The sequence below is a fragment of the Uranotaenia lowii genome, chromosome 2 (assembly GCF_029784155.1).
Source record: "Uranotaenia lowii strain MFRU-FL chromosome 2, ASM2978415v1, whole genome shotgun sequence".
Classification (NCBI taxonomy): Eukaryota; Metazoa; Arthropoda; class Insecta; order Diptera; family Culicidae; genus Uranotaenia; species Uranotaenia lowii.
The window spans coordinates 343,675,216-343,690,225 of NC_073692.1; the positions used below are offsets into that span (position 1 = coordinate 343,675,216).

The 15,010-nt window shown below is 32.2% G+C and overlaps 1 protein-coding gene across 1 annotated transcript in view; it reads right to left on the reverse strand.

The window, feature by feature from the left end:
- The window catches only part of LOC129746212 (frizzled-like), a 131,211-nt gene that overhangs the window by 59,830 nt on the left and 56,371 nt on the right, over positions 1 to 15,010 (reverse strand). Inside the window, exon 2 of the mRNA XM_055739774.1 lies at positions 5,848 to 5,967. Within this exon, the coding sequence (XP_055595749.1) occupies positions 5,848 to 5,967 (120 nt within the window). The remainder of the gene's footprint in view (positions 1 to 5,847; positions 5,968 to 15,010) is intronic.

Below are 15,010 nucleotides of genomic sequence, written 5' to 3' on the forward strand. Positions count from 1 at the left end.
GTGCTTATGAGAGCAGCAGGCAAGCACCGATGTAACCAAGTTCATTTTTCTTTCACTATGGATTTATGTAGGATTATTCTTCGGAAGCGTTCAGGGTGATCATTTAGCATCCTTGGCAGTTCCAGAAAGTGCGCGATTTGCGATCCAGGAGTTACGGTGAGCTTAATCGTTCTGTTGACCTTTTTAGCTGCACTTTGGTTGTGAGGAACACTGAAACTGTTGATATTGGGATCTATTGGGAAGCCTTCGAAGTTGAACCTTTTTCTGCTGTAGGTGATGACTAAACGGTATAATAATTGTTGCTCCGTTGTTGAATAACTTTTTTGAACCCCGAAATTGAACTGTTGTCCTTCCAAAAAAATCAGTTTGTTTACTTTTCGTTTTGTTTTGGTCATCACACGCTTAAACTTGTATAATGGAAAGATAGTCATTTCTACACGCGAAGTTCTTTCCGGTGTTAACCGGGCTGAATAAAATAAGCCAGAAAATTAAGAATCACATTTAATAAGGGCATGCACACATTTCCTTTTTTTTATAGAAACAAATGAAAAGGAAATCAATAAACGGAAAATCGATATCATCTGGCTTATTGCAATGTTTCTATCCATTTTTTTTTCTCTTTATTTTCTTTAGAGTAGAAGGGGGATGTGTAGTGCCACCTTACAATGCCTCCCGAAATGCTCTAATATTTATCCTATTACATGAGTATGCAACATTGCCATTGACTAGCCCCTCGTATGTCATGCAATCATCCACCTCGCCATCCTCCGATTCCATCGCCCCCCGCTCTCCCCCGGTCTCGCCACATCACAAGCGCAAGCGCGTCGTGCTCCGGTTCATAAGGCAAGTCGTAGTGTCGGATCATGCAACCACGTAGGAACCATCGAATTGACCGGAAGCAGTTCCCCAGTCCCGAGCCGAGCACACAATGATCTTAAAAAATTAATGTAAATTTATCCTTATGTGCAGCGTATTGCTTCTAACTTCAGCATTCTTGAAAATTTAGTGAAATTTTCTTTGAACAGATCTTCTTAAGAAATATTCGAAACCACGCTTGGCCTACTAAGAGCAAGTTCACTGGTGTTGGGAAAAAGTGGTAGAAATTTTGACATTTTGAAAATTTTACCATGCAAAAATGTTTTCAAGATCTTTGGGCGTTGTATTTTTTTACAGCACTGTTTCTATTTCAGCCGTGTGTGATAGAAATATTGCTATTTTTACATCACAGCATGCGAAAATACAACACGTGTTGTAGAAAAACTTGAAGGGCACATATCTTGAAAATGTTTTTGCATGGCAAAATTTTCAAAATAAACAAAAAGTGACAAAATTTCTACCACTTTTTCCCAACACCAGTGAACTTGCTCTAATGTGTGCTGATAGATGTAACTCTATCTGTTTCTACCACTTCATGGTAATTGGCCCATGCGGAACAAAAATTGGATAAATAATGATAATGCTTCTAAATGAATTTTACCAGCGCATTTTCACCATCTTTCGTTTCTTCTAACGTTCTATTCATCTATAAAATTTCCTAATAATAAGATGTCCCTACCAAAAAGGACATCAATAATCACCGAAACGGCCGATTAATTAAAGCAACAACATAAATAACGGTTATGAATATTTTCATAATATTTAAAAAATAATCAACCACTCTTATGCAAATGGCCTCAACTCAAGCTTTTATTCATATCCCCATGCATGACACATAACATTGTTCTTTCCTTCAAATCTCTGGGGTCAACAGAAAAATATATAAAATCTTAAATAGATTTTTTATGAGAATTATCGATTTTCGAGGCAAAATTGGAAAAGATAAAATTTAACATATATTTGAATATGCAGCTGTAAAGTTCATCCCTTTTATCAGATGAAAGAAGTTCCTTGAAGTCGCTTTTATGAATGACGAAAGTGGTTTTTTTTTGTAAGCTCTTAAAATAAGAACAAATAATAAATACTAATGTGCTACATTCGGAAAACAAAGCTTTCATCGTCTGGTTCCATGCAAGCATACATATATTTATATTTCTTTCAGTGAATTTTCAGACCAGCAGTCTTTTTTAAGCAAAAGTGAATTAATTATTTCTCTTTCGATCTTTATTGAATCTTCTTCAGGGACTAGAAAACTGTCTATTAGTTATTGTTTATTTATTTACATAGTATACCGTCTCACGACATAACTTGACGAACATGTCTATTCGTTAGTTTTGCTGATTACTGTTTATGTTTATTACCGACAAGTAATTCGTTTCTTGCAGAGTTTACTCTGCTGGTCGTTTCTATTTGTGTTTTGATCTGTTTTCTTAAAAGCTTTTAATTGATTTGTGTTTTTTTTTTAATGAAAGACGTAATGCTTCGACTACAGGCCCGTGCGAAGGACTAGTTCTTGAGGGGGTTTTTGAAATTCAAATTTAGATAAAATTTTAAAAAATACCAGAAATAAATGATAAATAAGGAAATGAATTTCTGACATATTTTTCTACCTACGATTATCACACAAACTCAAAAAAAAATATAAATTTTACCGATAACATAAATCAAAATTTCCAAACCAGAATCCATGAAAGTTTCAAATCAATGATGTTTTCGGTAAATCATTGATAAATTTTTCAGAAGATGATGGGGGGGGGGGGGGGGTAGGGTCTAACGGATCAAAAAAACACCATTTTCACGATTTTTTTCTAGAGCTATCGTTCAAACAAATGTATTCAAATTGTTTGCATTATACAAAACATTTTTAAAAGAACATATAGTAATTTTTTCGTAGAAAAATATTGAAAAATGAGCCGGTGACGGAGCACTTTCGAGGATGCCTTTAAGAAAACAGGATTTGCGGTGGACACTGTATCTCAGCACAGAATCTTCTGAAGTCAAAAAATCAGAGCAACATATTTTTAACAGATGTTTTTCTGGACCCCAATGTTTTTATTTAACTTAAAAATTTTTTATGAAATTTTTGTGGCTGTTTGAAGTAAAAACTACGATTTTTCACGAAAAAATCCGCCATTTTTTATCTGTAAAATCTCCCCAAAGTAAAAAAAAAGAAAAACGTTGGGGTCTGGTATTTTATATGTAGAAAATATGTTCCAAATTTGAAGTAGTTTTCAAATGACGATGTCCACTGCCTTTAAAAATGTGCTTTCGAGAAAAACGCGTTTGAAGTTTCTGCTCTTGCTTTCTTGCAGTATTAGATAGGAGGAGATAAAGGCCTATAATTTCTACAGTTTTGTTTCAGTTGACTTGAAAATTTGACACAACATTCTTGAAATGTTTTACAATAAGAAAATAAAAAAATAAAAAAAAAATCGATTTTTTGAAAGTGTCAGACCCTACCCCCCCCCCCACCCCCCTTAAAAATAATTTGTAAACAGCCTTGTTTTCAAATTTGATTCAAATATTTCTTGAAAACAACAAAAGAAATCTTAATTCTAAAAAAGATGTCTAATCAGGTAAAAAATTAATCATTATTAATTTTTGGGAAAATGGTTAAAATTGTTATTTATTATTCATCTTAATAAACCTTTCTTTTCTTAATTGTCAACTGAAGGGTGGATTGAAAAAATCCACTGTAGTGTTTTAAATTTGAAAAAAAAATATTCGCGTTTATAAACGTTAAATTTTTTATAATGAAAAGATTTAAAAAAAAATCTGATTTAAGAATACCATAATTCAGAATTGAAAAACATAGACAAACTTATCAAAAATATTTCTAAAAATTTAATAGTCTGACGTCTAATTTGCCAAATTTATTTAAAACTGAATAAAAAAAACTGTATCATAAAATTCGGTAAATTCATTGGAAAATTAAAATAAAATTTGAAGATGAAAAAGATAAGATTTTAGCGTCATAAATTCGAATCTTTTGTCAAATTTGAACTATCACGTTAGGTTTTGGTTATAAGGAGGTTTAAAATGAGTGAAATCAATCATCAAGTGTCATCAATATTTGATGACTGCTTAACTATCAAACCAACTTTTAAGAAGGAATCTGATTCTGATATCGTTTATATTACTTCATTAAATTTTAAAATAATATTTTGATGATAATGATGCATAATCTAAAAAGTAAAAATTCAACAGTTTTCAAATTTCGAAAGATATTATTTCAAGAATTTTTTTTCGTTACTGCAGAAAGATTAAAAAACTTGATTGCATTCACAAATTTTATGGAACCTGCAAAACGATAAGAGTTATGCTTTCAAAAATATATTTGTTTAAATTCGGTTTAAAACTTCTTTAAAAATTCGTTAAATGAGGAAAAAGTTACAAAAAGAAAAGTTCTATCACTTTTATCGCAAAACTCAAACATACTTGAAATCTTGGTTAAAGTTGATAATTGATTGAAAACTTTAATTTTAAAATGTTATGTTTAGTTTTTCAAGTTTACTCAAAAAAAAGTGCAGAACTTTTCGAATACTTTTAACTTATTTTAAAAAGTTATTTGAATAAAATAATTTTATATTTAAAAAAAATCATATTTAGATTGAGGGCACTCAAATTTTTCAATAATACGTTTTAAATTCATTGCACTTCGGAAAAATGTAAATTTTGAGGCCTTGTGTAATTTATCCAACCATTTCGCATAATGAAAAACAAAAAACACAATTTTGATCTGAGATTGAAATTGTTTTTTTTTTAAGAATATTTAGTTTTTGCATAACATTTTTAATGACAAAAAAGATTTTTAAATAAAAAAAACTAAATAATAGGTAAGAGGATATTAGATTTTTAACATATTCTCTTGACCATCGTGAAAGGTACCTGTTACAGGTTTCCAACTTGTCGATGTAAAAAATTAGAATTCGATGAATAAATTTTAAATTTAAAATTATTCGTTACAAACTTTGTTCTTGTTTAGTTACACTTCTGAATAACAACCCATTCTAACGACGAGATTACGGTTTTGTATGTTATGTTTAGAGTTTCAATACAAATGATAAATTGAATAGCAAATCAAAATTTACAAATGTAAATAAGTTACAAATCGTGAACGTCATACAGAGTCGTAAAAAAAATTGTCTCAAGCCTATAAATATAGCGATTAAAGATTTAATTCTGCTGGAGGTGAGCCAAATGCTGACATACTGTTATGCTTGTTTAAATTTTTTTTAAACACCTTTTCAAATAAAGTTATTTTCCGATACTACGGTGCAATAGGGGGGGAAGAAGGTTGATGAACCCCTAAAACCCCGTTCACACGGCCTTAATCGACACACTGCTGACATATATTTGTAAATAAAATCCGTTTGTCCCTAGTATTTGTCTTGTGAGCCGAGTCGACTCTCACAAGAAAACGGAAATTTTTTCGATACGATTTCATAAATTATTATCAGCAAAACCAAATTGAAAAATTCTAATCCTTGAAGAAAATCCAAAAATAATCGAAAGGTTGGAAACGTAAATCAATGCGTCAATTTTGCTTATAACAAGACTGTTTTATTGCCATGCAGTGATATGCTGCTTATAACATTCAGGTCGTGCCGAAATTGAAAAATATTTGGCTATAGTTTAGCAGAACCTGAAGAAGACTCAAAAAGTTGTTAGTAGCGAAAAGCAGTTCAACGCACACTGACGTTCTGCGCCGAAGAACTGAGTATTTTTTTCGTCTTTATACATATTGAATTCCAAAGGAAAAAAAAATTTGATTGTTTTTTTAAACAAATTATCAATTTGCAAGCAATTTTATTTGATCACTTCATCCGATCCGAACAACCTTTACTGTTATTATTTAAGTACCTATCAAATAATTTTCAAAGGATAACCTTTGTATATTCCGATGCAAAATTTTTGTAACGATTGAAAATTATCAATATGTTAAAGCACCTCCAAAAATCCGAAACTTACCGTAAACAGACAGCTGGCGACACACACGGCGGCCCAAGATCCGACCCAATACTTGAGCACGGTCCGTTCGCTCTCGTTGAAAAACATCGAATTGCAGGGTGCACCGCAGTCTTTAGTGACCTAGAAAGTATCGGGATGGATGGAAAAGAAGGGAAAAATCGAAAGCAAAAAATTAATTTTCTGAAACAACGCTCTGCGCTACAACGAGAAGTGCGAAATGAAAACATGTTTAAAAGGAGAGAACGAAAAAAAATATATTTGAATATGTTCGGGTTTCCGAGGAGACCGGTAGACTAAAATCCAAAAATTGATCGCAGCACCAACCCCAAAAAAAAACACTAATTAAGAATTGGTAGCCAACTTTTTAGTCCGGTTTTTTTGGGGGTTCCACTTTTGCGCTTCTACATCTTATATGCAGGTCCCCTTCACAATATTCGGAACAACGCATAACTACAACGGCGTTGCATATGTTGTTGGCTTACCTAGTTTTTTTTCTTAATTTTTTGTTATTATGCTTTTAGCACCCGGCTGAAGTTGATTCCGAAACCTCAATTTTTTTTTCTTCTCAATTTTGGTGAAACTTAATATCGAGCAAGTTTGCGACGTACGTCAAAATGTGTTTGCTTCTGAAAAGTTCAATATCATGGCTTCTTAAAAAGCGTGAGCGTGAAGGTTGTAGGAGCGCTATTCGTCGGGTTATGAAGTGTTTTCATGTGTCTTTTTTATCCGTTGTGTGATATGCAAAATTTGGATGGAACCATTTTGGGAGCGATAAAAAATGCGGGCTGATTATGACGGTGAATAAAATAAATGCTCCGGAGTTATCTGTTCTGAAGCACGAAAGTATGCACTTTATTCCGCTGGTTATTCCTATGTTACATTACATGGACAAAAATAAATCCTTTGTGAAAATCTTCCAAAATAAGATTATTTTCACAAATTAAAAGCCAGTACCTATTTATAGTATAGAAACAGCTCAGGTCTTATATGTCAAGAGTTATGAGATCGAATCTCGACCAAAGCAGATATAGTACTCCTTCGGAGAAATTGTGGTAAAACCCCCCCGAACAACAATATATCGTCCCTTAGTATGTGGCTAAAAAAACAAACAATTATGTATCGATATAGGGCAACGGACTTATTTTGAACCAGAGGACTTTTATGAACCACCTCGTCTAGTCTCTCATTAAGCAACTAATCGAGAATTTATTTAACGAGGGACATATATATTTGACCCATTCCAAAAATAATTTGTCAAGCATTTGAAAGTTTATATCTTATGCTTCATTTTCCATCAAAAGAGTTTCAGTTACCTTTTTTCGGAATTAAGTATGCTAACGTTGAAATTTAAAAATTTTAGTACGAAAATAAACTACCCAAGCAACCAAAAGTCTCATATTTACTTAAACTCGTGCCTCCAAAGTTCTAATTTCGCTGAACAAAGGTTCCAAAGGGATTTAATACCGAATTTTCACGAGTGTGAGCTTAAAATTTACAAAAGGTTCCTCAAAAAGCCTTCTATGGACATGAAGTTCCAAAAAGTTCCTCAAATATCTTTTTTGTGACATGTCAATCGCACCCACACAGTATAAAAGTTAGAAATTAGGTCTCAAATAGCCTTCTGTGAACTTGAAGTTCCAAGAAGTTTCTCAAATAGCCTTTTTTGTGACATGTCGATCGTATCCACACAGTATAAAAGTAACAAATTAGGTCTCAAATAGCCTTCTGTGAACTTCAAGTTCCAAGAAGATCCTCAAATAGCCTTCTGTGAACTTCAATTTCCAAGACTTTCCTCAAATAACCTTTTTTGTGACATGTCAATCGCATTATTCAGAATAAAAGTTACAAATTGGGTCTCAAATAGCCTTTTATGGACTCGAAGTTCCAAAAAGTTCCTCAAATAGCCTTTTTTGAGACATGTCCGCCATTTCATGAACATGAAATGTTAACGAACATCACAAAAGGGCATATGATAAATAAATCGATTTTTGGAGCTTGGAAATTGTTGAAATGTATAATTCATATTGAAACTTCAACTCAGAACAACTTAGAGCTAACTCGCAAATGATTGTTTTTGAAAAGAGTAAATATTTTGACTTTATAAAATTTTGTCCAACTGTATTTATTTTCCACGAATTTATCACACACTGAAAGTCAGTTGAAGCAATTCATTAATTAAATATCAAGATAAACTCAAGAATTTGTATAATTTTATGCTTTACAGTTATTAATCTGGAATTCCATTTTTTTTAAACCGATATTATTTTAACGGATTATTGATTTATACGCCGATTCGTAATGTTTCTAAGTTATATATACAGTCCCCCCACAATCATGGGTCACACACAATTATTAGTCACCGGCCATTTGTACTGGTGATATCTACTGAACTAAAAGAATTTTTTTCATACTTCTATTTTTAGTTTATCGATAATATCATCAAAATGCATTTAAAATATTATGTGTGCGCTTGATAACAGTAAAATTGCTGTTTGAATTGTTTTTGTCATACAATAAAAATTATCTGTTGAACTATCGCAAAAATTTCCAATGTTATAAGGTTGACATCATAAACCGTTAAGCCACTTATGCGGGTATTTGAAAACTTCCAACAAAATAATTAGGTCTCATATAAGTAAAAAGGTTGAGTTTACGTTTTCCAAATGAAACTGAGCGAATAAAACGCGAAATTTCAAAATAATTTGCAAAATAAAATTGACCCATGATTGTTACAATATCTACCAAATTTCACACAATCATGGGTCACTTTTTTGCTAGCAAAGCAAAACATTTCTTGGTTGCTATAGCTCTACCCAAATGCCCCTTGAATTTATACTATCAAAGAATGCCCCTGAATGTTTGCCAGAATCGCAATGATTTCCATGTTGATATTCGGGTGTTGCCATGGACTTCTATGTGACTAATAATTGTGAGCAACTTGACTAATAATTGTTACGGGCTATAATTTTGAACCATAATTGTGGTTTTGAAAAACGCTGATTGTTTCGATAAATTATGTTATTTTTTAACAAAACTGAAAATAAAAACACATTTGAACTAAAAAAGGAAGCATTTAATGACTGAAATACATGCAAAGCTTGATATTTGGTCAACTAACACTCGAATAAACGAGCATTTTGTGGTGAAAAGGTACGTTAAGTGACTAATGATTGTGGGGGGACTGTAATCAACATGCGTCTTTGCTGCTTGCCGCTGGCTGCACCTGCGAGTATTCTAGGAAGCTTATAACCCCTTCGAATTTTAGCTGCCGGTAAGGCAATATCTAGGCGTGGCGTCGTGGCTGCGTGTTTGGCTATCATCTCGGAGGATCGGGTTCAAATCTGGTACCAGGACTAATTTTTTCCATAAGGTTGTTTGATTGCTTTAGTATGCGAATTAAATAATTGTGTAGCAGAACTGGCGTGCGTGCTGGCATGCGTCGAACAAAGTTGAAAACAAAGCAATTAAGTAATATCATTTGAGGGAGGTGATGGGAGGAATAGAGATGGATGCCGAGAAACCGGCAGTACCACATGGGCTGGTGATGACCAAAGTAAGAGAGGAGAGGAGAATTATTTTTTTGTTTTCGCTGATCAAACGTTTACTTGTGAGCTGAATAGAAGGCCGTTCAAATCTGTAATGGAACTTCAAAGTTTCATTAAGAACTTACATTTTGGGTTGATTAAAATGAACTTTTAACGAGACTTTTGGTTGCTTGGATAATTTAATAATTATTTATTTACTAGCTGATTTTACCCGGCCTTGCTCGGGTCCACATAAAACATAAATCAAAATGAGTCATTTGACTTTTTGAAATTTTGTAAGCTTTTTGTTCATCATCATAACCAATTGGATCATGTTTGGCCATGTAAGCTATGTGAGTTTTGTTAGTCTTCTTAAAGTTTTAATTGTGATTATTAGAAAAAATTATCGTTTTCATATTATTGAACTAATAGTTTTCAGGTTTGCTAATGGAAATTTTAACTAATTTCCCTTGAATGCTTATCCTTTCTATCACAAAAAAAAAACATTTCAATCTAAGGTTTCCAGGTTGCCCGGATTTATCCGGTCCGGCCCGGTTTCCCGGATTTTGTTGCAAAAAGCCCGGATTTTGCCAGGATTTGTTCACAATATTTTTAAAACGTAACTTAAACTGAGATTTAATTATTAAAATTTTTCATTTTTACGTTCAAATAGAAGTTTTAAATGGCAAGTTTTAGAAATAATCATAACTTGTGTTTGGAAGCTTGATATACAATTTAAAATCTGCTGATGTGGTTTGTTGAAAAAAAAGTATTGCAAGTATATTTCTCGTTATTTTAACTGAATAATTCCGCGGTTTGACCAAGTTTGCCTGGATATTTGAACATTTTGAAATCAAATGCTGGATTTTGCCAGGTTTTTCGATAAAATTGGCTGGATATGTCCGGTTTCGATACGTTCGGAAAAAAATTCTGGCAACCTTATTTTCCACCCACCATTTTAGGAAGCTTGAATTGCATTACCCTTTTTATTATCATTAAATGATAAATTTTTTTTTTTATCTTTTCTATGTGTTATCTAGTAAAAATCCAAAGTATTAAGCTTGTAAACAAATGTTAACGATCTCCCCGTAGAATGGAAAACCTATTTAAGTTTTATTTCTAAATAGATTTCCGCTGAAACTTTATAAAAGACTTCCTCTGCATGTTTTCAATGTGTTTTTTTAGTTTTCTTATAATTGGATGGTAGAATCGAACACATCGATGATCAATAATAACTTGAAATTTAAAAATTGACAAATGAAATTGAATTCTAGAAAACTAAAAACTACAGATTAAATTTCCAACATTCTCGTGCGTTTAATTTGGTTTTAACTTTTTGCATAAAATGAACGTTTAATTGATAAATTCCTATTGTAAATTAAATTCCTACACGGCAATCAAAGTTTTTAGATCGCAACCTTGAACTTCCATCCCTCAGTTTTATTAATTTTTTTCCCTATGAGGAGTTCCAAAAATTTGAAAATGGTTGGTTCCAAAAAGCTAAAACTTTAGTTTTCAGTCCAAATAGTTATTCAACTGAATAAGTCAATTCATAATGAACATGAAAAAATGTATCCATACTTTACACACTGCATATTCTAGTCGATTTTTAACCACTTATTTCTATAAGGCGAATAGATTTTTTTTATCCTAAATGAAGGCTCATTATAACAATCAAATTCCTCGCACCGGTACCACGTGCTTTGAATAGTAGAAGGAGAAAACACCCGCCAATTTTTCTCCGCTCGAATTTTTAATGCTGAGCAAGCTTTGATTTGCTATCCAGTACACGTGAGCTCTGGATGGTTGCTTCTAATGCCCGGCCCATGGTGATGGTGAAAATTACCCCGCCAAAGGAAACGAAAATCAGCTGACAAAATGCCATGACTTTTGATTCGTGGGAATAAAAACGAAAGTTGTATGGGAGGGTCTCTTTTCTTAGGTGGGAGGGGCTCAAAACTATTACGTCGACCTTTCTCATGTCCGTTTACATCATTGTACCAAATTTCAAGCTGATCGGTTAAGCGGTGTGGATTTGTATAAGGTGCATATATATACAAACACATATAGCCCAACTCATCTTTATATATTAGAATATGAAACATAACTTTGTCAAAAGACTAGCTATATTAAAAAAAATATTACAAAATGGTTGTTAAGGGGGGGGTAGGGTCTAACGGGTAAAAAAAGACACCATTTTCACGATTTTTTTTTAGAGCTATCGTTCAAACAAATGTATTCAAATTTTTTGCATTATACAAAGCATTGTTAAAACAACATTTAGTAATTTTTTCGTAGAAAAATATTGAAAAATGAGCCGGTGACAGAGCACTTTCGAGGATGCCTTTAAGAAAACAGGATTTGCGGTGGACACTGTATCTCAGCACAGAATCATCTGAAGTCAAAAAATCAGAGCAATATATTTTTAATAGATGTTTTTCTGGACCCCAACGTTTTTATTTAACTTAAAAAAAATTTTAAGAAATTTTTGTGGCTGTTTGAAGTAAAAACTACGATTTTTCACGAAAAAATCCGCCATTTTTCACCTGTAAAATCTCCCCAAAGTAAAAAAAACAAAAAATAAAAACGTTGGGGTCTGGTATTTTATATGTAGAAAACATGTTCCAAATTTGAAAAGAATCGGATAAGTAGTTTTCAAATGACGATGTCCACGGACTTTGAAAATGTGCTTTCGAGAAAAACGCGTTTGAAGTTTCTGCTCTTGCTTTCTTGCAGTATTAGATAGGAGGAGATAAAGGCCTATAACTTCTACAGTTTTGCTTCAATTGACTTGAAAATTTGACACAACATTCTTGAAATGTTTTACAATAAGAAAATAAAAAAATAAAAAAATCGATTTTTTTTAAGTGTTAGACCCTACCCCCCCTTAAAAGCTATCTTTTTAGCATGATATTAGATTAAAAATAATCATTTATCGAAATCGGTTGAAAATTTAAGAAGTTATGGTTACTTTACCATAATAGTTAATTTTTGCATTTTTTTTTTAATTTAAGGAACCGCAGTGTACTAATCATAGTATTGGAAAAATTATATATGAAAAATCTCACTCGCTTCAATTCAGGATTATTTATAAGCTTACAAGAAGGTTACATGCCAATTTTCAGAAAGATCTGACCATGGGGAGGGATTGCTTGAGTCTCAAACGTGAATTTCTTTTTAAGGTATTATGCTCGAAAGGAACAAAACATACTGGTTTTTCATTAATAACTTTTTTCTTTACAAGCCGATCTTTTTTTATGAATAATTTTATTGTAGCCTTAGTTAAGTTAAATATTTCAACCGAAGACTGCAATACGATTGGACTTAAAACAAAAAAGTTGTTGCGGTTCAGAGGCCGCAAATTTTGCCTAACACGCAATGAGTACTTTTTACGCATTGCGATTTATACCAGAATTTTCGGCCAAAATACAATCTTTGAACAGCAATAACTTTTTTGTTTCAAGTTCAATAGTGTTACAGTCCTCAAATGAAATATTTGTTCAAACTTAGGCTTTAAGAAAATTAAACATAAAAAATAATCGGCTTGTGAAGAAAAAAGTTATTAATGAAAAACCAGTATTTTTTGTTCTATTCGAGCAAATTACCTTACAATCCAATTCACGATTGAGACCCTCCCCATGGTCAGGTCTTTCTGAAAATTGGCATGTAACCTTCTGGTAAGCTTATTAATAAATTTGTTTTGGATCGAGTGCGATTTTCCATTTTTAATTCCTCCTATACTATGATTAGTACACTGCAGTTCGTTAAATTTTGAAAAAAAAATGCAAAATTTTTTATTATGGTAAAGTAACCATAACTTCTTAAATTTACAACCAATTTCGATAAATAACCACTTGAAATCTTTGTTTTGAATTTAAATTTAAGGTCATCACAATTTCCTTAAAAAAAGATAAGTTCTTTGATGAGCGATAAAGTGAAATCCAACAACTTTCTGAAATATCTTGTTTCAAGAAAGGCGTTGAACAAATCTGTAAGAGCAATCAGCGCCTTTAAATATGCTAATTGTACCCAAACAGTAGCATACACATAAAAAATTTGCGAGTATTTACTCGCACACTCATCAAAAACGTACGAATCGAAAAAAAATCTGGTATGTTTTCTCGGCATAAAATCAATAACTTTCAAATATCTCTTCGAATAATCCAACAGAACTTAGCATTTGACTGTTCGCCAGACTTTTTGCAAAAAAAAAACTACAACGAAATGAAAAAAATTTTAATTTAAATTAATTTTAATTTAAAATACAATAAAAAGTACATATTTTGAAGAAAAATTCAAAATTGTCTAACTTGGAATTCATGATCTGTATGTGAGTGGCTTAACATATCTTACTTTCAATCCATTTGGTATTTTTTCTAACTTTTCCGAAAAATAATCTCAATGTACTCTTTTTGCCATTGCAAGATATGGTAACCCTACTCCACTCCAGAACAAATAAAATTTTAGCTTCATGAAATTCCCTAGGTCCTCCCACTGTTACTATGTTCTTTTTTTATTCAAACTTAACCATTTGATAGGGTTTTTAGCCATTTTTTCTATACGGGCTTTTTCATGGAAAATGACCGTTTTTTTCCAATATCCAAAAATGTTCATCAAATGACTATAAAAATAACACTTAAAGTAAACCTAAACCAAGAAAAAAGTTGAACTTTCACAATAAACAACCCATTTGCTCCTGAATGCTTGAATTTGATCAGGAGAGATGTTTTTTTGTGAGCCTTCAAAAAACTAAAGAAACTATAGTAAACAAAGAGGCGCAATCTGATTCCTTTTGAAAGCTTGCAACTCTGCTGTAGGACTGCCTTTAAGACTGCTTGGTTTGGCTCGATTGGAATGACGCTGAGAGATAATCAAAAATTCCAATCATGACATTTCTTCTCTTTGTTTACTATAGGCTCGTTACAAAAATCCAGATTTTTTAAGATTTAAAAATTACAAATTAAGTAACATAAAAAATCTCCTTATAAAAATTAAATTTAGCTTATTTGTAACTTAATTTATAGGCTTTGAAACGTAGTAAACAGATATTTTAACTTTATACTTAGTTAATGATAGTTATCTGCAAAAATTTCATGTTGATCAAAAATACCCCGCTGATCAAAGTTCCACAAGTTTACGGTATGTGTTTTATTGAAGCTTTAGCAATACTTTTGCAACCTTTTTACAACACTCTTAAGATAGTATTTTATTCAAGTTTTAGCAAAACTCACAAGGCTCTTTTAAAACACACGATAAATGAAGCATTTCCTATGTTACAAAAAACCGTTTTAAAAATTGGATGCCATGGAAAAGTCTTCATAAAACAATATTGTATCTCAAAAAAGCTTATTGGCTAAATTTGTGTTACTTGGGTTTTGTTGAAGTCAATTGAAACAAGTTTTTTTTGGGTTAATGAGTGAGTTTTCTATTCTCTGATAGACATATTCATAAAGCTTACCGTAAGCATGAGGATGACCGAGCCGATTAGAAGCTTTTATATCTGTTGACTTTTCTATCCCATGCATTTTAGTTTTGGTTTCTCACACTGATTGGAAATCATAGTCAATATCTTTCGTTCAGAAAATTTGCAGCACTATGATAGAAACACTACGAAAATAAACACCAGCTCTTCAAGACGA